The sequence below is a fragment of the Benincasa hispida genome, chromosome 2 (genome assembly GCF_027475165.1).
Source record: "Benincasa hispida cultivar pf3 chromosome 2, pf3_genome.v1.1, whole genome shotgun sequence".
Classification (NCBI taxonomy): domain Eukaryota; kingdom Viridiplantae; phylum Streptophyta; class Magnoliopsida; order Cucurbitales; family Cucurbitaceae; genus Benincasa; species Benincasa hispida.
This window is the reverse complement of record NC_143479.1, coordinates 52477644-52501251: the sequence shown is the minus strand read 5'-3', so window position 1 is coordinate 52501251 and position 23608 is coordinate 52477644. Positions and strand designations below refer to the sequence as shown.

The following is a 23608-nucleotide window of genomic DNA, read 5'->3' as shown; positions in this document are numbered from 1 at the left end:
AACACTTAGAAAAAGGGCATATTCAACCTAGTATCAGCCCATGTGCCGTCCCAGCTTTACTTACACCTAAAAAGGATGGTTCATGACACCTTTGTGTTGATAGTAGGGCAATTAACAAAATAACAACCAAATATGGCCCTATTCCTAGACGATCGGATTTACTAGATGAATTAGGAGGAGCATCTATCTTTTCTAAAATAGACCTTAGAAGTGGGTACCATCAAAACTAGAATACGCCCCGGAGATGAGTGGAAAACAGCATTCAAAACAAATGAGGGGCCTTTTGAATGGTTAGTCATGCCATTTGGTCTATCCAATGCCCCGATCACTTTCATGAGATTAATGAATCAAATTCTCTTTCCTATCTCAATAATTTTGTAGTAGTCTATTTCGATGACATATAGGCTTAGCTTCATTCTACAAAAAATTCATTAAAATTTTAATACTATTGCAGGGCCTTTAACTTCTTGTTTAAAGAACAAAGTTCCATTTTCTTGGGGAGAAGAACAGGCTGCAAGTTTTAGTCACCTTAAAACAGCCCTTAGTACAACCCCTGTTTTGGGCTTTCTTGATTTTACTAAACCCTTCGAAGTCTCCGTAGATGCTTCAGATATTGGGATAGGAGCTGTCCTTAGCCAAAACAAACACCCTATTGAATTCTTTAGTAAAAAACTTAGTTTGCCTAGACAAAAATGGTCCACTTATGAACAAGAGCTTTACTCTTTAGTTCGAGCTTTAAAACAATGGGAACATTATCTCCTAGGCAAAAAATCGTTTTGTTAACTAACCATTTTTTTTTAAAATTTCTACAATCTCAAAATTCTATTAGTCGTATGCATGCTAGGTGGTTACAATTCCTTGGCTTTAACGATTCAATTTGTTATAAAACATACTCCAAGTAATATCAACAAAGTGGCAGACACACTAAGTAGAAAAGGTACACTTCTCACCCTCCTTCAAGGTGAAATTATTGCTTTTAATCATTTAAAAGATTTATACTCCACTGATATAGATTTTAAGACATGGTATAACTGTTCTAACCACCTTCTAGCAAAAGATTTTCATATTTTTTATGGTTTTCTTTTAAAAAATGACACTCTTTGTATACCATACACATCACTTAGAGAATCACTTTTAAAGGAAGCACATTCCAATGGTTTAGCTGGACATCTTGTCAAAAAGATGTTACTAATTTTGTTACACGGTGTTTTATCTGTCAAAGTTCTAAAGGTACAAGCACAAACCAAGGACTTCGGGAAGACCTCTCAATGGATTTTGTCCTTGGTTTACCTAGAACTCAAAGACGATATGATTCCGTTTTAGTCGTTGTTGATAGATTTTGTAAAATGACACATTTTTTGGCTTGCAAAAATACTAATGACGCTTTGAATGTTGCAAACTTATTTTTTAGGGAAATTGTTCGACTACATGGAATACCGAAAAGCGAGCATTGTATCCGATAGAGACATCAAATTCATGAGCTACCTCTGGAAATCTTTATGGAAACGTTTCAGCACTGACTTACTTTTTAGCTCTACGAGTCATCATCAAACGAACAGGCAAACCATGGTTACAAATAGAACACTTGGCAACCTTCTAAGATGTTTAAGTGGAGACGAACCCCGACATTGGGATCTAACTCTAGCACAGGCTGAATTTGCTTTCAACAACATGATAAATCGTTCCATGGGGAAATGCCCATTCAAAATAGTCTACACTCAAGTACCAAGACTAACTTTAGATCTTGCTAACTTACCTATTCCAGTCGACCTAAATGCTGAAGCGAATATTATGGCCGAAAGAGTGAAGAAAATCCATGAAGAAGTTTGCCAACATTTAGAAGCAACTACTAATTTTTACAAAACCAAAGCTGATGAACACAAAAGAGCTATTGAATTTAAGGTGGAGACTTGGTTATGGTACACTTAAAGAAAAACAGATTACCAACTGGACAGCACTCTAAGCTCACAAACAAGAAGATCGGACCCTTTCCTATCATCAAAAAATTGGAAACTAATGCCTATCGCATTGATCTACCTCCTACAATGAAGATTAGCTCAACATTTAATGTTTCAGATGTACATCATTACCATCCACCAGATGGCTTTGAGCTCACACAACCAAACTCAAGTACAAGTTTGGTCTTCTCGGGCGGATAGAGCTGATGTAGAAGAAGAATTATACTCTTTTAAGTTAATGGTTAATTAAATATATTGTTAAGCATTTGGTTGTTTTATAAGTTTAGTCCAGTTGGTTAGAATTTGTTAGTAACCGGTCAGTTAAGTAATGAGTCTCAGTGACCGGTTGTGTAGGTGATCAGTCACCTTTCTTGTATAAATAGGCCTATGGCCATTCTTTCTATTCATTAATAAAGAATTACTCTTTGCATTCTTGGAGCAGATTACATCACTATTAAATTTTGTAGAATTTTTAACTGGACACTGCAATAGAAACAATTATCACATCAGGATTATAATCAAAAATAAGTTGAATAGGACACTAGAACTTCTTGTTGATATTTAAGAAGTTCCAATGAAAAGAATAAAAGTCTCCCGGGATTTTTATATTTTTTTCACACTCTTCTTCAGTTATTGTCATCTGAATTTTCTTTTTTTTTTGAAAAAAAACAATTTCATTGATTAAATGAAATAACCAAAAATATCCATGGTTACAAAAGGACGAATATTAAAGGGAGTAGTAGTACAATAGATGTTTCCAATTTGTAGTGAGCAAAGAAAAACTATAGCTTTTTAAAGCTGGTATATCTTTTCGCCAAAAAAAATGTATTAAAGACAGCCAGAATTAATGATGTCCTCTTTGATCTTGCTTTTTTCTTGGAAGATTCTTGCATTTCTTTCGTCCCAAATCTTTCACAAAATTGCACAAACAATGCAATCCATAAACGCTCGTTGGTGTCTTTCATTAGGGCTTTAGTTATAAATAGAAGGAGTGGATTGAGAAGAAATGTGCGAAGCATTTTGTGGGATTTCCTTTGAGAAGTTTGGGAGAGTCTAGCCCTCTCAAAAGGCTAGTGGTTATCTTTATAATGTTATTATGATATTATAACATATTTCAATATGTTTTCATATTCCAGTGTTCTTCGTTTATTCTTGGTGTTTTTTTAATACTCTTGTTAGGAGGTATCCTAACAAAAAATTTTAGCCTTCCAAGATTAGCCGATTTCTTGGTTTCTAGTTTGAGATCACTTAGAGTTTTGTCTTCCTTGCTTTATTTGGATTGTTTCAATTTTCTGCGTAGATATTTTGCTTTGTTGTATAAGGATTTGTTGCCCTTTTTTAATTTTTTTTTATACCTTGAGCATTATTCTCTTTTCATCATTTCTTTTGTTGATAAGAAACAATTTCATTGATTAAATGAAATATTCAAAAATATACATAGATACAAAAGGACCCATATTAAAGGTAGTACAATAGACGTTTCCAATTTGTAGTGAGAAAGAAAAACTATAGCTCTGTGAAGCTGGTATATCTTTATACCCAAAAAAAAATGCCGTCTCTTTTTAAGAAAAAGAGACATGTTCAAGAAAACAAGAGCAGCTAATAAAAGACATCATGAAGGATATGACAAGAGGTAACTACTTTTGTCAATGAACTTACTCTCCAAGATTACCGCTGAAAGCACCAGATTTCCTCAATTTCATTTCATCTTCCCAAAGCTTATCTACATTATTTTTCTCTCGGTATAGTTTGTAGAACTCCTGTAACCGAGTAATGTCCTGGCTTCTATCTATGGTTTCACCCTCCCCCTTGGCTAGCTTTTGCTGAAAAATATCTCTCAAACAATCAAGATTTAATCGAAGGATGAAATAAGCCAAATTAGCAACCATATAAAAATCAAAGTTGCAAGCAGGTAGATGCCTTAAATTCTCAAACAATAAAAAAGCAAGAGCTTTAAATTTAATGTGAAAAGAAAATAATAAGGTTGACAAGAAATCTGACCACCATAGATCAACCAATACTCAAAAAAATTTACGAAAATGAACATACCTTAATGGTAGACATCAAACCAGTTTTGAATTGCAAAACACCTCTTCCCTCACTATTAGGATCCGTGTTTTGCGCAAGTGAACATGCATGTTCACATACTACAGGCAAAGAAAATACAGAATCTTGTATGAAAGGAAACAAAAGAAACTTGAAGTGCTTAGGAATTATCTATAAATGCATTTATAAAACTAATTAGAATATCATATCAAAGGGAATATAAGGAGTCCTAAGAATCTTCAAAGTATACATGAATATTATTTTGCAATTGTTACAAAATGATAAACTTGACATATAAAATTGGCATTCAGAAGAATTTAGTTCAGTTGTACATGTCATTCAATGGAAAAGTGTTGACATTCGTCATTTATCATGATAATATTACTTCAAATATCTATTTCTTGTGAGGTAAATAACTTTTTGGCAGACAAAAAATACAGAACTAAGATGTCCAATTAATACATATATAAGCAATAAATAATTACAATAAAACAAAGACAACATTTTCCCTATAATTGAGTAGGCTCATTTCAAGAGAAGTAGAGAAGACTTTTGTCGTGGCTTTTTAGGTCAGGAAGGAGAAGATGTCATTATTACACCTCCAGTTCACTGACGACCCAATGTTCTTTTATTCTTTTGCTTTTTAAAGGAAACCAGACTTTTCATTGAAATAATGAACGAGTCTAATGCTCAAAGTACATTAGAGGAAACAAAAATAAAAACTACGAACTGGCCAAAACAAGGCTAGAACCATAATATAAAACATAGACTAAACTTCTGAAGAAGCCTGAAAAGCATTCAAGTTTAAACAAACAACTTGAGTTGAATAATCAGCAAAGTGTTTAGATAGAGAACACCATGACGAGGCTTTGACTTGAGCAATCACATAACGAACAGAAAAAGGAAGTGGCTTGTCTTGACATATGTTGATTCTCTCAAACCAAATTTCTGAAAGGAGAGCTTTCACTGCATTAGCCCAAAAAGTTCTGCTCCAACATTCCATTGAATAACAGCATTCAAAGAAAATATGAAGAGAATCTTCATAATCCATCAAACAAAGAGGACAAACTGAGGGCATAATGAATGACTTGGAAGATTTATTTGAAGAATTTTGAGCAATTAAGCCAATTTTCATCCCCCAGCCTAAGCTAATTTAACTTACTCCTCTGAATATAATTCCTTTACTCAATAAAGCTCTCCTTTAACTGCAGCTCAGATGATAATTTCAAGTGGATGAAATCACACTCAGCAAGAAGGTATTTTTCCTTGTTCAACCTTTTTCCCCAAACTCAGAAAACCATGTCTTCAAAGCTTGTTTGGTTAACCTGAGTTTACAAAAAAAAATGCCAAAAACCTGCCCAATCCAGCAACTGAAGATTCATCTTTAGGCAGCATTCTTTGTGTAGCAACCAACTGTTACAAAAGCCGGAAGGAGAAGGGCCCCAAAAGATTAACAAACCACCTGATTTAGCAACCAAAATCTCTTGAGCTCCACAATGATTAGATAAAAAGAATGTCAAAATCCTCCCTTTTGGTCTCCTAAATAAGATTTAAATCAGGGTTCTGAGAAGACCCTTAAACCCTCTGGTAACCCATGAAATAATTTTTCATGATTCAAATCAGGAAATATAAGCTCACTTCACCTAATGAAGAATCTGATAAATTTCCACAGTTGAGTGAAGGCTTGAGGGGATTTGTTCAGTAGATAAAGGACTAGAACCTTACATTATTAATCCGAACGTTTGGTCTAAAGTTAATAGAAGAACCTGGCAAAGAGATGATTGTTTCTTTGATTCCTTGAGAGGGGTGATTCGAAAATTGCCGACTGCTTGGAGAATAATCTCCCTATATAAGCATTAACACAACGGCATCATTGGAGAAGCTTTTTTGTCTTGAATAATGTGAAGGAGGTGGTGGAATCAAAGATCCGAAGGGGTCTAGAGAGATGCAGGGCAGAGAATGAATGTCGAAGACAGAAAGGAGAGATGGAGAGTGAGAGTGTTTCATTAACTTCTCATTCGACCCTATTTTTACTTCTTAAGCGGTTTCAAAACGTTTTTAAAAATGATGAGCTCGCAATTACTAAAAATTACAAGAGTATTAAAATGTGTGAAGAATTGAAGGAAGGATAAAAATAAAAATGATGGGAAAGGAAGTTGAATTGAAAACTGTAGTGATAGAATGAGCTCATTATTATAAATAAAATCTTAAATGTTTAATTTAAATATGGATTTTAAATTATATTATATTACAAATTTAGTGGGATATAAGAACGTACAAAAGTGATCCTGTCAACTTATTCCAACCTAGGATGATAAGTTCATGAGTTTAGTCTTACTCCACCGAATACATAGAGTTGAACAGAGTAAAATAAGGAATTAAAATATTTCATTATAGACCCCTCAAACAACTCTTAAGGGGGTGTTTGAGGCAAAGAGTTAGTTATTATAGTTTGATTATAATAGTTTGTGTTTGGGTGTAGATCATTTTAGTTTGAGTTATGATATTATATGTTTGAGATGTAAACTATTTTAGTTTGAGAAGGAAATAGTAAACACGGTAGCAAAAAGTAAAAAAATGATTAATATAAAATAGTGAAAATTGTAGCAAATAATAAATACGTTAGCAAATTGGGATTTTGAAATAGTATTAACGATAACTAATTGAGGATAAATAGTATTTATGGTAACAAAATGTGGTTATCATATTCTTAACATTATCCTTTATGTCAAACGTCTTCTAAGGAGTCCTCTAGCCTATTTAACTATAATCCTTTAACAAGCCAATTTGAAAAGCCTTCTAAAGAGAAAAGCTTTCCTGAAGAGGGTCTACATGTGTATATGCAGACCCCCCACGTGGCACAATCTACGTTCAAAGCTTCAATTTTTATATTCGTGAAACTGAATTCTGTGCTTTTTTTTCTACCTTAAATCAAATCAAATCAAAGTTTCCTCAAAAAAAAAAAAAAATAGAGGATCAAATCAACCTTTTGGCTTTTACTATTTTTTTTTATCATATTTAAATAAACAATATTTGAACATGCTTAGATATTCCTAAATTTAAAATTCAGAAAGTTTGTTTAAATTTAATTTGACTTGGTCAGCTTTTTTATTTTATTACGTTAACTAGAGGTCAAATCAAACTTTCCTTAAAAAGAAAGATCAAATCGAACTTTTGGCTTTTACTATTATTATATCTTTATTATATTTTTTATGTCAGGAATAGAATTGTCGTAACTGACTTAAAAAATTTTGTGTAACCATCGACACCTTGTAGTCTTAATTAGATGAATAATTGAAAAAAATTATGAAGGAAACAATTTAATTTTATAGAAAATGGATAATTGGGATATCTAAGCAAATTTAAAGTTTTATTTTCCTTTAACGATGATATATAAAATAATAATAATAATAATAGTAAGAGCCAAAAGTTCGATTTTATTTAAGTGAAGGTAAAGGGAAAAAAAAAGGGAAAACAGAAGTCAGTTTCATGGAAGAAAAAAAACGTAATAGAATTTTGGGCTTTGAGCCTTAGGATTTTACAAGCACGCACCTTATTTTGTGAATCTTTCCTTGAAGAGGCAATGCACTAGATGTCTTGAGTCTAGGCGCATGCTTAGAAGGACTTTTTAAAATACTTAATGGAATGAACAATGTAATGGTGATGTGACATTCAAAAACTTTCTACCAAATCCTTCTCTTCATTTATAATGTTTTGATGAGGACCCACGCTGAAAAAATTAAGAGACTTTACAAATTTTATAAGATAAATGAGTTACTACTCTAATTATCAATTGATTTAGATATGAAACCGCATGTTATCTAGTAGGTTATCATAGTCCATAAAATCCAACGTGCATTTAGTCCCACTAAAAAAACGAAGAAGAAGATTAAACTGGAAGAACTTTTTTTTCAAGGTCTCATGACTTGTAGAATCTATTTTTCCCAATATTAATGAGCAAAAAAAAATAATGTTTAAAAGCATATAAATAAAAATTTGAAATTAAAGGATAGCATACATATTCTCGAGATATCAGGATCTTCATCTTGAATTTCATCTGCAGCTCTCAAGATTTCATCAATATATCTATTGTTTGCAAGTGAAGATGGTACATTCCCAGTAATGTCACTTTCAGGGCATTCATAAGCATCAATACCAATTCTATCCCTTCTTAAGGCTGCTCGAGCTAAGCGCTCCCACAACTCCTCAACTCGTGTCATTCTCTATTGAAATAAGAAGAAAATTTAAAACAGAAAATGATAATATTTCTACAGTATGAAACACCTTATTGAATCAAATAAAAATATAAAGTAGACAAATATTAGATCAAAACAAATCGTGAAAAAAGACAGAGATGGCAGCTAAGAATTTAATCACACTTCACCTATACAAGACATAACAAACTTGAAGCAAGAAACCAAAAAAACAATTATTGCCAAATCGTCATTAGAACAAGCCCTAATTGTTAAATCATAACAAATATAACACATTGTCATCCACCAAATAAGTTCACTCTAGCTACCGACCTTAAGTACGAACTTTGTCATGGAAGAATATGGCATTGGTTCAAGTGCTCCACTATAAATACTCCAAGCTATCACCATAGTTTCTTTAAATTATTCTCAATTTATTTATATACTAATTCTTACATCAATATTCCACTAATTTTATTCCATTTTATCAAAACTATATTATTAAAGAGTGAAGAGACAATTTTACTATATATATATACATACACACACAATAATATTCCACCAATTTTGTTCCATTTTATCAAAACTCTTTTAATTAAATAGTGAAAAGACGGTTTTATCCTTAACATTGTGGAATTCTCCCTTTTGCCCTTAGTTATCTATTCAATTTATTATTTCCAATTATCTTTAAACTTCCTCTAACCAGAATATTTCAAAATAAACAACTCGGTGTTTTTACAATGTACCAAAAACTAAGAGACAACCCCTTTGTGAGAATTTCATCCTCGAAATTCAATCATGTTAACTAGAAGAGTTAGTGATAAAATCAAGTATGCATGTGTTTTTCATCTTCATTTTGTTTATTCTAAGCATGACCTTTTTGTTTTTTAGCTAAGCAAATACTCACACTATTGTATTGACATACTCTTTTTTATGTATCACGGAAATAGTTCTTCATCTAACATGATCTATAATTAAGGTAATCAATAACAATCCAACAATAAGTATCTTTATCAAAGATAATGTCTTGTTTAATTTATGTAATTCATTTATGCATTTACAAATCATAAGAAACGAAACTGTAAGATAAATCAGAAACAATAAATAAATGAAAGTATCAAATAACATAATCATAATATCAATAATGCTATCCATTAATGCCCATACATTTGCATGTTCGTTAAATATCTTTGATGGCAATCATTTAGTTAGTGGATCTACAATCATAAGATTAATGTTGATGTTGAAACATCCCAAGTGTTCGTAAATTCGATTCAGTATTTTGTAATAATTGAGGACATTTTTGTTAATTTTGAAATTTAGTTTTATTTAAAGAAAATGTTGGAATTTATGTCGAATTAATTTAATTTTTAAGTTAATGTCGAAAATTGAATTTAAATCAGAAAAATTGGTTTGATTTTGAAATTTGAATTTTAGAGGAAAAGGAAAGGGTTTTAAAAAATATATATTTATATATATATGTGTGTCTTGAAGGAAATAATAAAATAAGATCGAATAAAATAAAGTATATAGAATAAAATAAAATAAACTTTTGTTTTTTTTTCTTTCAAAAATCTCTCTCTCCCTTCTTCTTCACCCACATGCATAACCTCCCCCTTTATTTTCTTTTTTTCTTCGATTGTGCGTCCCAAGAGCCCTAGCCGCTGCCCCTCTCCTCCAGCCAGCCATGAAGGAACTCGTACTGAAGAGATCTTTGAGTGGAAGTGGATCGTCCGAATTTCATTAATTATTGAAAACATAATTTACAATAAATATACAGTAGATATGCATTTAAAGTTAAACTACAACATGTTTTTACAAGAAATAAAGGGTTCAAGATACATTACCCTTCAAGAACCTTTTTTCGTGAAACTCTCTCGAATAGTCACGAGCCTCGAACAGAAATAGCAACCCTTGGAGACCTTCTTCAAGATACCTCGAACAGTAACAAGGACACTACCACAAAGTGTTTTTGGTATTCTCGGAGTGAGAACCCAAGAGTGGTGGGCTCTGACTATTTTGATTAAGAAGAATAGTTTGGATGTGGAGGAAGTAGATTGAGGATGCTCTTAAGAAAAACACAGAACTTTTCTGTAAAACTCTCAATAGCAAATCATGCAATCGTTCAATCGTTGAGCAAGAAGAAGAAAAACACTTTTTTCTATTCCTCTTTCCACAAAATCAATAACCAACCACTAAGGTGGTTGGAGAGAAAAGAGAGAATTTATTATTCAAATAATAATAAAATAATATAAATAAATATGATAACTAACTTATTATATTATATTATATTATATTAAATTATATGGTATATCAAATATAATATATAACCTATAGTTTTAATATTATATCACATACAATATAAACTATAGTTTCTTTTCTCTATTTTATGGCATTTAATATAAATCATATTTATATTAAATTTAACGAATATGAATCACATTCATAGAAAATATATTTGAATCTCATTCAAATATTTATTTTCTCCCATTAAACTATAATGTATTAAATACATTATGATAATTATATCATATATAATTAAAACAATTTAATTATATCATATATAATTAAATCCCTCTTATTAATTTGAATAATTCAAATTAACCCAAAAACCGACTCTCAACTAAATCCTTTTGAGCTACCAAGGGGACCTTATGAACCTGTAGCTTGAAGCTCTAACGGTACATGAATAATTAATTAAACTTTTTAATTACATTCTTCACCATCCGTTAACTGTCGAACACTCCACAAGATTAGCGCCAACCGTTCTTGCTTCGGCAGAAGTGCTCGCATCTCCCTTCGACAGCAGCTATGACAATACTTGTATCTCCAACGGGAACGTTAGAAGCTATTCTCACTTCGCCTTTCTCAGTAAGAATAAGAGTTGCGACAAAAGCTACAACATCAGCAAGAGTTCCCGTTTGACTTTCATTCAAAAAGATCCATTAGGGTATTAAAAAAAAAAAACTCAGCTTGAGATACTTGGCCAGAAGCGACTAGTCGCTTCTCGAATGCCTCTTTACTTTAGTATGGTATAGTCTTCTTTCCAATGCCTCCTTCCTTGTCGCCAACGGAGATTAAGCAAGTGACCTTACTTGCATTCGTCAAAGGATAGCTTCTGCGCGATGGGATTTGTGAGGAAAGCAAGGAAGATTTTGGGCCCCAACGACAAAAGAACGGGCATTTTCGGGGACTAGCCCGCTTCCCATTACTCGACGAGGGAAATTCCTCTCACCAAGTTCAAGCAACTTGAGAATTCCTCGCACATAATTAAGGGAGCCATTGAAAGGTGACTGAAACACCAGAAACGACAACTACTCGAGCTAATGATAAAGACAAGAACACTTTCCGTCCAAGTCCCATTAATTGATCATAACGATATCGTGGAAATGTTGCACGAACCCATATATATAGAAACAAAAAGAGAATCACCTTGATACTAAACCAGATCGAGCCTGGGATCTTCTTGAAAATAGGAAGATCTAGGATAGGCGGCCAACCTCCTAGAGAGAGCAATGTGCATGGACCAGTGAGTAGGGATGCAGCTCCGTGGACCGCTCGTCGGTCCTGGTAGGTGGTGGTATCATACCCTTCTCAAAGGAACCATACATGACACTCTCGCCTCATACGGCTCTGTCCCGACATCAGGACCTCCCCTTTCCTTTGACCAACGAGTCCTCGAACCAACCTATCCTCCCTTTCTATTCCTCGGTAAGCGCTTTCTTTCTTTTCATTCATTGATTGATTCAAGGTAGCTGTAGCTTGCTTCCAAGTCCAAGCGTTAGCGGTAGAAGCTAGTCGCCAGAAGCGAACTTTCGGGCCGGGATAGGGCGGGGGCAGCTGAAGGAAGGGCACTAACGCGCCCCTACAATCTTTATAAAGCAACAAGCGAGAAAGTTGCCCCGTTTTCAATAACAAAAAAGGAAAGAGGGGCGAAACAGCTTAACCGAGTCAAATTAACAATTCCTCGATTGTGCGACTTCTTTCTTCCTTTCTTCAGGTATCTATCATAGACAACAAAGGCACAAATTTGACAGGAATAATAAGAATAATAGCTACGACAAGAGTTCCTGCTTGACTTTCATTAAAAAAGATCCATTAGGATATAAAAAAAAAACTCTGCTTGCGATACTACTTCCGGGTTCAAAGCTAGATAGCAGAAGTAGAGCTACTCAACTAAAGTAGCATCAACTTCGGGCTACAGATAAGAAGAAAAGCATTGAGCAAGGCACTTACTTCTCGAGCTCCCATTCCGATCCTCCTCCCTCCCCTTCCCCACCCCCCCCCCCCCCCCCCCCCCAAAAAAAAAAAGAAAAGGAGAAAGATGTCTCGTCCCTTCTTTATGCACATCCATATACATAGCTAGACACAAAGATGTACAATCCGGTCAAGATCTGGGGTTCTTGTTGTTCATTCACTGATTGTTCTCTTACTTGCTCTAGTGGCTGGCAAACGCCAACCGAGAGGGGAGAACGAATGGCTCAAGAATCGACTGGTTCCGAGCAGACTCATGAAGCTGCAGCTTGAATTATCGTAGAATAAGAGGATTTGTCTTTCTTAGTTTAGGAAATGACTTCACTTTAAAAACCGCCGCTGGGAGGCGAGGGAGTCACTTGTCTGGTCTTGCGGTGCACTTACTCCCGTTACGAGAATGAAATGATGCCTCAGCTTGACTCGAGACCAAGACTCCTTACAACTCGCACCAGGTTGGTCTAGTAATTAGGGGGCAGCCGGAGATTAATTGAAAAGGCAGCCCAGCCGCCCCTCCCCCTAGCCACTACGAAATTCTTTCATGTTTTTTGTTTTGTTTCGTTCGTAGGTCCCTTCTTACCCCCCGTATGCTTCACACATTCAGTCTTTCTTCTCCCTTACGTGATAGGGCTCTAAAGCCAAGTGCTTACTAACATTGGTTTAATGCTACATTCGGTGTGTACTTCCCATCTACATATAGGACATATAGAAAATGAGGAACAATGGTCTAATCTAATAGAAAATCGGTTATTACCTTGTTACGTGAGGAATCTCCTCTCGCTAAAAGAAATGGACTTGCCCACTTAGTAACTCGCCCTTTTCCTGGGGGGCAGCTAAATTAAGCTTTATGTCTCCATCAGGGTACCCCACTTGACCGATATATGAGGCCTACGGACTCACATTTTACCCTTTAGAGTTATGGTTGGGTTGCGGGATACTTGGGGGGTCGAAGGATTTACCGTCCCTGCACTCCTAGCTACATAAGGCATTCTGCTTCCCCTGCCCTACATTCCTGACTAGGAATGATATAAAGGCCCTTAGGGCGTTTCTTTATGTGTGGCAATAAGCCTCCTACCTTCTAGTCCCTACTAGCTCTCTAAGTTAGGTAGTTTCTCCTTCCTTCGAGCCTGGTCCCAAGGCATCGCTCTTCTAGTAGCAGCAGATTTCGTTCAATATATAGAAGTCATTTTGGGACCATGTCCTCCGAGAAATGACTCGGTCGATATGGCATAAGACGTTTCCTCGTTTTGATCCTTTACTAAGAAAGACCCATGAGTTGGGTATAGGGAATATGATCGAATGACTCTTCTTCTTAAAAAATCAAACCTAAAACTTTACTAGTAAAGAAGGGGATTCTAGAAAAGAAAAGACAAAGATAGCGAGGGGAAGCTGAATAATGTAGCCATAGCTGCTCACCCTTCCTTCGAAGCTGTTAAACCCACTCCGCCAGTGAGTGGTGTATCCTATTGGTTAAGGCTACGCCCTATGTACATTGGTTACTGGGCTGAAGAATAGATTCATGAGGGGTAGTATAGCTCTTGCCTAAAGACGATTCGAAACATGCATTATAACTCCAACCATGGAATTCTAACATGAACGTTCGTTGATAAGTCCAAAGAAGGATCCGCACACGGATCAGGCTTTCAGACTCGCGAAAATAGACTAATGCCTAAAATTAAGCATTGGATAAATGCCCGGGTCCTGAGATTACTTACTTTCTTGTAAGAGTAGGTTCAAGACTTTATATACACAATTTTCAGTCAATAGTCTGACTATAGGTCCTTTTTAGTTAAAAAAATCTCTTTTTCTTCTTTGTTTGCTTAATAATAACATTTTCTAAATAAGAGTAAGTGACGTCGAGAACGCTTCTGTGTGGCGAATCCTTAATATCTAATCGAACAAAATTTTCTGCGATTATAAAAATAGTATAGTCTCGTACGTTCCGTGACTTCGGCAGCCTTGCTCCATTAGGTAGCCTCAACTAATAGTAGCAATCGAGAAAGAGAGTTCAAGCTTAAACAGCGGCTAATGTTACATCTTCAACCTTAGTCACTCTGTTACTCGCTGTCTTTGGCTTTGAATCTTCTATTCTCTCAACTATCTTTTTAATGACAAATCCATGCTACCTATTTGAATGCTCTAGGTAGGAGAGGGAGACAAGAACTACATTGCTATACCTGAATTTGACTCAATGCTTGCACTTGGATCTTTCTCCCTTTTCTAATATTCTAAAGAGTTAAGCAAATTTCTTAAGATCATGACAACCCTTAGTCAGAGTACAGACTAAGCTCTGAAACCCTTCAACGAGATGAGATCTTAGAAGGTGCTAAATTAGTTGGTGCCAGAGCGCACTGAAGCAGGAAGCCGTAACGTCATTTTACTACTCATAGGCGAGACGAATTCCCCAAGGTTTCAGAAGAAGAAGGAAAAATGTGATCGGATAATGGTAGTCGTTGTTCGTGTTTGATTGGGAAGTTTTGGGTCGAAGAGTTGCTATCGGTGAAATTCTTTCTCGAATCTCTTATCTTTGTAGAGGTATACCAAGGGAAATGTATGTGATAGCCTCATCAATTGTATGTCAACAAATTGTCACGCCGTATGCCTTATTCATCGTCAGACCGGTCCTAATGGCAAAAAGAACTTTCTCACTTATTGACCTAAAATCTGAGGTTAGCCTTACCTTCTTCGGACCCTTACTTACCTGACAAGACAACTATCAATAACTACCAAGCAAGGTGGAAAACGGGTGGGAGAAATAGAGGTTTGGGCTCTAGAAAGATTTGGTGTTGCTCATATTTTACAAGAGATACTTACTTATAAATCAGAGCAGGGCAGGGGCTTCCTCTACCATCACCATTCGACCCATCCAGTGAGTCCTCGGAGAGGGAAACTGATTCCTTCGGAATACAGGTTTTCTTGGAATCTAGGTAGAATTACCATTTTCTACTAAACAAGTTTCCAAGACAAGCAAATCACACTTACCTTATTTGGCCTTCTTCTTTTCTGCTAAACATCTGGGGCAGTTCCTTTTCCAGTGTCCATCCTGGTTGCGATGGAAACATTTTCCCTTGTCAACACTCACTGGTTGTCTAACCCTTTGAGCAATAACTCCTAGGTTAGCAGCAACCTTCCTTTTTCCACCCTTCTTCTTCTTCCACTTTTTGGTGCCGAAGGAAGAAGGTACAGACTTAGTTCCTGAGGTCGAATCTTTATGGAACTTTTTAGAAGATGAAACAACATTTGTTTCACCCTTCTACTCCTTGATTTTCAACAAGGATTGGAAAGTCTGTAGTTCATTGAGCAAGGTAGTCAGATTGTATTCAATCCTGTTCGGAACAGCATGGCTATGGAAGTGCAGAAAACTTTCTGGTAAATATTCCAGTATGATGCTAACCTTGTTGGCCTCATCGATGCTTAACCTGTTCATCTCTACCACTTAAAGTGGATCATCATGTTGAGAACATGTTCTCGAACAGATGCCCCCCTTGCATACGGACATTGAAAATATACTTAAGAGCGTCGTGTCTGAGTTGTGTGGATGGTTGTCCGAACATTCCCTCCAGGGGCTCCATGATCTCACGGGTAGTGAGCATGGCTCATACTTCTTGGCCAAGACTTTGTTAAGGCTTGCCAAGATATACGCTTAAACCTTCTCGTTTGCCCTTGTCCAGCGCTCGTATGCTTTCTGAACATTTCGAGGAGCAGTAGAAGGTGGAATGGGAGGACACTCCTCCATCAGGACGAAACGTAGGTCATCGATGATCAAAATCGTGTTGATCGTGTTTTTCCAACTAGCGTAATTTCGCCAGTTAATTTTTTAGCGGCAAGTAAACTAAGAGTAGCGGTAGCCATATTAAATTGCTGAAAAAGAACAAACTTAATTTAGTTTACTTGCATTAAACCACTTTTAGAAAACCAATCAAGTTTTAGCAAAATAGTCTAGTGTACCCTAAGTGACATTTATTTTACAATAATGGTTCAATTAGGCAGGACAAAAGTCACCGTGGGGTGATCAAGTGCCCCTTCACTAAAATGAGACATTCTCAACCATTAGACAGAAACAACTCCTTGTAACTGTAACTAATAGTCACCATTGTTCGGTCCGGAATTTGTTAATATCCTTAACAATTATGTGTAAGTGTAACTCCTCATTTTAGGATCTAGAGTCCCGCGTCAATGAGTCAACTTTAGGGAAAAGTCGATTGGAACAAAAGACTAAAGCAACCCTATCCATTTTTGGAGATCAAATAAAGCGCCATGCAATACTGTCATCCTTTAGAGGGATACCACGATGCCTCGAGGCGATGCGTGAAACTTTATCCAACCTAATGAGAGAGACCAAGGGATATGTTGTCACACGTCCCGCTCCCACTTATCTCTCAATTCACCTTGGTATTGACCTACCCAAATACCACCCATAGGGTGACACCTATGGTACCTCAAGGCTGAGAGTAGATCTCACGGTGTGAACTTTTAGGGAGAAACATATAGAGGTAAAAGTGAAGTATCTTATACCCCATTTTCCTCTCACTAAGTGTTCTACCTAGGGTTCATTAACTTAGAAAATTCGACTACTGATTTTATCTAAGTGTTTGTTTAATTTACTAAAAAACAACACTTGTCTTTGATGATTAGACAACTTTGATTCAAATCTTATTAAATTCTTTAATAGATTTTCATCAAATTTACATGCATGTAACAAATCTATCTAATTCATCTTTCTGGGTAGAGTTCCCAAGTAGGGGTGTGACGTTTCTATTGACTTAAGTACTCCAACCTAGCCAGAACTAACCTTAGACAAAAGGTCCGTTATAGGTACATTTGTTACATATTTAATCTTTTATTAGGAATCAATTTGATCTTATTAAACCGATTTAAAATATTGAACTTAGATTTCTAATCATGATCTTAGGTCTATCTCAATCAAATTTTAAAACATTTTTAAAAAATAATTATAGCCTAAGGTTTGCATGCAACTCTTTATTGTTGATTTTAATTCTAATTTCATTTATTATAACAATTATAAGTAAATGAAACAATTAAAACCAACCATTATATGAATGACATACATAAGTTATTTATAACAATTATAAATTAACCTAAGATAGTGTCATGCTTCATGCAATGTTCATTCATTACTAATATATATAACTTTTATATAATTAAGTAATGAACTATGCTATAGATACATTCCATACAAGCATTCAACCTTATATTGTAACATTTATAATATAAATAATGCATGGACATGCTATAATTCATGCATACATATACTATAACTCTTATATTAATGATGCATGAGCATGCTTTATGTAATTTAAATCATGCATACTAATATATTATAACACTTCTAATATAAAATAATGCATGAAAATAAATGTATAACCTATGGTAGGTTTTAAAACTATATGACATACATTATGGCATATAAAATAAACATACATCATATGTATATTTAAATTAAAGTTGATGGATCAGGATAGAACATCTCTAAAAAGAAATTAAAAGGCTAATCTATTACAAAAATGAGTCCATTAGTTCGGAACAAGTGAACTGGGTCCTGAACCGCTCGCCTTAAACCACTCCATAAAGGACCCTTACAACTGATCGTGTAGCAAACGCCCAATCGTCAAGCAGTGAGGCGTTGAGTATATACGATCGTGTAGCTTATTATTATGCGATGAGCATGAAAGTCTATGTGATCGTGTAGTAAACATCCATACGTCGAGTATCACATACTATGCGATCGTGTAGCTGACAACTATGCGATGAGTATGATAGTCTACACGATCGTGTAGCACGCAAGGATGCATTGAGTATCATATACCGCACGTTTGTCTACCAAGCGAGCGCCTGTGCGATCATGCAACCAACACAACACGATCGTGTAGCAAACTCTACACAATCGCGTAGCATTAGCTATGCGATCATTTAGCAAATGCTACACGATCATGTAGCAAACTCTACACGATTGCATAACAAAAACTAAACGATCGTTTAGCTCTAGCTACACGATGCGACAACCTCCAATTTTCCATTTTGTCTTATCCATCGAAACGCACTGCAACCCTCCTTCTGAAGCCTCGCGAGCGACTCAAAAACTTAAACAAATTTACATACTCGATTGCAATTTATTGCCCAAAAACGCAGGGGCCCTTACAATACAACTTTGTAAATTAAACAGAAAACCATAAACAGAGATTTCTATCCCGTAAACATCCATCAACAATTCATCCACAAACATTTATAATATAAATGCAATGCATAAAATAAAACCCATCAGTACTGCAAACGAATTCAATACAAAAAATGGAATTTGGAATAAGAAACCAACAACTTGACTCTGATACCAATTGAATGAACTAGTATTGAAGAGATCCTTGAGCGGAAGCGGATCATCCAAATTCCATTAATTATTGAAAATATAATTTACAGTAAACATACAGTAGATATGCATTTAAAGTTAAAATACAACATGCTTTTACAAGAAATAAAGGGTTCAAGATACATTACCCTTGAAGAACCTTTCTTCGTGAAACTCCCTCGAACAGTCACGAGCCTCAAACAGAAACAACAACTCTTGAAAACCTTCTTTAAGATACCTCGAACAGTAACAGGGACACTACCACAAAGAGCCTTTGGTATTCTCGGGGGGAGTGGTGGGCTTTGACTATTTTGGTTAGGAGGGATAGTTTGAGTGTGGAGGAAGTAGATTGAGGATGCTTTCAAGAAAAACACAGAACTTTTCTGTAAAACTCTCAATAGCAAATCGTGCAATTGTTCAATCGTTGAGTAAGAAGAAGAAAAACACTTTTCTTTTATTCCTCTTGCCACAAAATCAATAACCACCCACTAAAGTGGTTGGAGAGAAAATAGGGGAGTTATTATTCAAATAATAATAAAAAAATATAAAAAAATATGATGACTAACTTATCATATTATATTTATATTAAATTATATGTTATATCAAATATAACATATACTCTATAGTTTTAATATTGTATCATATATTGTATAAACTATAGTTTCTTTTCACTATTTTATGACATTTAATATAAATCATATTTATATTAAATCTAACAACTATGAATCACATTCATAGAAAATATATTTGAATCTCATTCAAATATTTATTTCTTCTTATCAAACTATAATGTATGAAATACATTATGACAATTATATCATATATAATTAAACCCTTTTATTAATTTGAACAATTTAAATTAATCCAAAACTGATTCTCAACTAAATCGTTCTGAGCTACCAAGGGGACCTTATGGACTTATAGCTTGAAACTCCAACGGTACATGAATAATTAATTAAACTCTTTAATTACATTATTCATTATCCATTAACTGTCAGACACTCCACTAAAGACCAACATATGCATTCATCGCACCATAGATATATTTCTGTGTCCATTGGATATAACCAATCAACAATACAATGACTCTTCACAAACGCTCGTAAGTAAAACTGGGTCAAATTACTATTTTTCCTCTGTAGTTACATCTAACTTCTTAAGTACCACTGATCCCTCCAACGAACAATAGATCATAGTCCCACTATGACTAAACTCTTTCGAGCCAGGAGAGGGTATAACGCCACATTGTTGAAGACCCAGAATCAGCCCTTAAGGGAGCAATTTATCTACGTACCCCTGCTTTGGAGGAGTGAATTTCATCTTATGTAACTATATTCCCAGCTCTACAATCAGCTGAATTTCCAAAATGATAGCCTTATTGAGTCGACGATCTGGCCACTCTTACCCATACAAATCAAAGGACCGCCCTCATAAACAGGAGTTCACAACTCACTCAGGATTCAAGTCATATTACCTATGGTCATCTTAGTGAAATGTAAGACTTTATTATGAATGGTGTTATATAATGAGACTAAACATTTCATGGTCCAGTCTTATACAAACTTCTTTGTATAGTATATCCCCGCTCGCATGTCTAATACATGAATGTTCAAGATCAAATCCATTTGTAGTACTTTACAACAATTGTAACACCAACAAAGCGAGCCATACTCGTATTATCACCAGGATAAGTTACCCAGCCTTATCCATCTACTACAGATCATTTAGGTTATCATTTAAACATGATCCACCTGTATGTCTCCACATACATGTTTAAGTTACAATGATAATCTTAGATGTTAGTTTATTGGTTTGTGGTTAAATGCAACTAAAATATCACATATTTTATAGTCAAAGTGAATAAAATATCATATATTATTAATCACATAAGAGTTTGTTCATACAAAGTTTACAAACTATAGGACTCTACGAGATTTAGGGCATCAACCCCAACAGGCGACAACCCACGATTGTTGTGCGCCGCTCAGCCTTCCCTTCCCTCGATTCAAGTCGTGCCACCTTGCCTCCCCTCGCCTTTGTTCGCGCCGCCTATGCCCCTATTCTAGCTGCGTTGTGACCTTAGTTGCTCACTCCTCCATCCAGCCACCTCGTTCGATGCCGTCCGAAGCCGTCACGTCAGTTTCTTCTTCATGACATTCTTCTGGCCACTGCTCAAGCGACGTTCGCTTTTGTTATCACAGGATCTATCGATTTGGGTTGGATTTGAAAGATTGAAGGATTTTAAGAGGCCATTAGCATGTTGTCAAGCAAAGTTAAGATGATTTCGGCAAGAATTTTGAATATAATTCAAAGATTGTGGAGATTAGAAAGGGGTTGGTTGCTCGAATAATTGTTTTGGGCTTAAATTCAACGTTTGGAGAGATTTCGAATCAGACCACGCCTTGGGTAAGATTATTTAGAAATATTTGGTAATATTTGGGTGTTTGGAATTAGGTCTTAGTTATAATTTTTAAGCTTGGTTTATGTTTAGGCTTGATTAAGGATTCAAAAATTCCATAAAGATTCAATTGCTTTTTGGTTCGACCTAATATCAAGGTAAGTAATCTAACTACTGAAACCGCCTTTGAGCCGAACGATAAAAATTTAAGAATAATTTGAGGATTCTAGGACTGTTATGATCGAGATGTATGACGATAATTAAGCTTATTTTAATTATGTTTGAAGCATGGTATGAGTACGAGCATGAATTAAATTCTTATATGGTTTGTTAAGAGGTTATATGTGTATGAATTAATTTCATGTTTGTGGGACTATGTTTATGTTGTAGGTTACGTTTGATAGCGACAATTACCTCCTACCCATAGCTATGTACACCTCATATTCAGTTATGTGTGCCTTCGAGTCTACTAGTTATTGTGCACCTTCGGGTTCACCAGACTATGTACGCCTTCATGTCTACCAGTTATTGTGCGTCTTCGGATCCACCAGATTATGTGCGTCTTCGAATCCACCAATTATGTGTTTCCTTCGGGATTCACCAAAGGTTTGTGATTTCCTACGGGATTTCACTAATTAATTGAATCAACCCTACCAAAGGTACATCTAACCTACGGTAGGGCTGGTTCAATTATCCACTTGATGGATATTCCATGGAAAATAGAGGTTTATGCATGTCCCACTAGAAAGTGGCATCTAAAGGACATAGATGTTTAACCGGACCTCTGTAGTGGAGTTACTTACTGAGTATTTTGTACTCATTCTTTTTTATGTTTATTTTTCTTTAGGTAAGGGTAAGAATACGCCGGCGAATGATATGCAAAATCTATGATCGAGCCACTGGGACCAGTCATATGTTTCTGCTAATGTTTTCAAGATTTTATGTTTCAAAATTTCTAGTCTTATGTTTGAACTTGAAATTTTGATATTTGTGCTTTTAAATTTTCATAAGAATTTCCTAGTTTTGTTTTATGGTTTTAAGGGTACCCTATTAAATATATTTCAGTTATTTATTTTTATAAAGTTACTTATTTCATAGTATTTAGTTGGTTTTTGCCAAATCATGAAAATATGTTGGTTTGAAATGTATGCATGCATATAGTAACGACCTAGTATAAGTCATAGAGAGTTGGGTCGTTACAGATGTGTTTAATTGACACTTTTTGTTTATGACCTTCTTCTTTAATGACAAAGTATTTTAATTCCATTTATTTAGCACCTTTTAAGTATTTGTCTTCTTTTAAAAGAAGACTGTTGCAGAATTATCACGATAAATTTTCAACTGCTTGACAATACTGTCGACAATTCCAAGTCCCGAAATAAAGTTATGCAACTATAAACCATTAATTGTAGCCTCAAAGCATGCTACAAATTCAACATTCATAGTGGATGCAGCTGTAAACACGGTATCTGATCCAACATTTTTATTTAATTATTTTTTCTTTCAAATATGAATGTACTTACTATTTATTTTATTTTATTTTATATTTCATTTCATTTATTTTAATTTAATTCAACCTCTTCTTAATTTTAATTTTAATTATTTATTTTGTAGGTTTGCATCAGTTAGTTATCCATTCACTCGTTTCATTATTTTGATTTTGTTTATTAACATTTGTTTATCATTATTATTCTTATTAGTTTATTTTTTATTTTATTCTATTTTTTATTTTTATTATTTTATTTGTTTTATTTATCTTTTTTATTTATTATTATTAATTTATTTTGTATTTCATATTTCATCTTTTGTTATTTTATTTGTTTATTTATCTTCTTCTTATTATTAGTTTATTTTTATTTTTTAGATTTTATTTTCTTCTTCTTATTAGAGATGTTCGTGGGTTGGGTTTGGTTGAATAATATTTTAGACCCAACCAAATTATTTGGGTTGTAAATTTTTTTAATCCAAATAACCTTCATTAAAAAATGAACCCAACCATGAAATATTTGAGTTGGGTTGGTTCGGGTTACTCAGATCATTTATTTAATTTTTTTAATAAAAGTAAGTAAAATGTTAATATGTAAAAATTTGATTTAACTATTTTCATATATTAATTAAGATTAACAACTCAATTTCAATTTATACAATGTATAATCTTTTTTCAAAGTGCAAAAAAAAAAATTATTTTTAAGAGTTGTTGAAGAAAAAATTATCCAAAAATCTGATAAAATTAAAAAAATTAAAATAAATACATGTATATCTAATTGTACATGCAAAAAAAAAATTACATTTTAAAGTTAATAATAAGTTCGGGTTGGTTTGAGTTATTTTAGGTGACCCATGAACCAACCCAATCCATAAAATTTTCATTTATTTAAACCCAAACTGAACGAGTTGG

At 34.5% G+C, this 23608-nt stretch overlaps 1 protein-coding gene across 1 annotated transcript in view; it reads right to left on the bottom strand.

Moving 5' to 3' along the window:
* LOC150037989 (callose synthase 9-like) overlaps window positions 1-8599 on the bottom strand; it is an 83906-nt gene extending 75307 nt beyond the window's left edge. The window contains exons 1-4 of the mRNA XM_090310866.1: window positions 8531-8599; window positions 8023-8227; window positions 4008-4105; window positions 3618-3781 (exon numbers count right to left, since the gene is read on the bottom strand). Coding sequence (XP_090166992.1) covers window positions 3618-3781; window positions 4008-4105; window positions 8023-8227; window positions 8531-8566 — 503 coding nt within the window. The 5' untranslated portion in view covers window positions 8567-8599. The remainder of the gene's footprint in view (window positions 1-3617; window positions 3782-4007; window positions 4106-8022; window positions 8228-8530) is intronic.
* Window positions 8600-23608: the final 15009 nt, after the last annotated feature.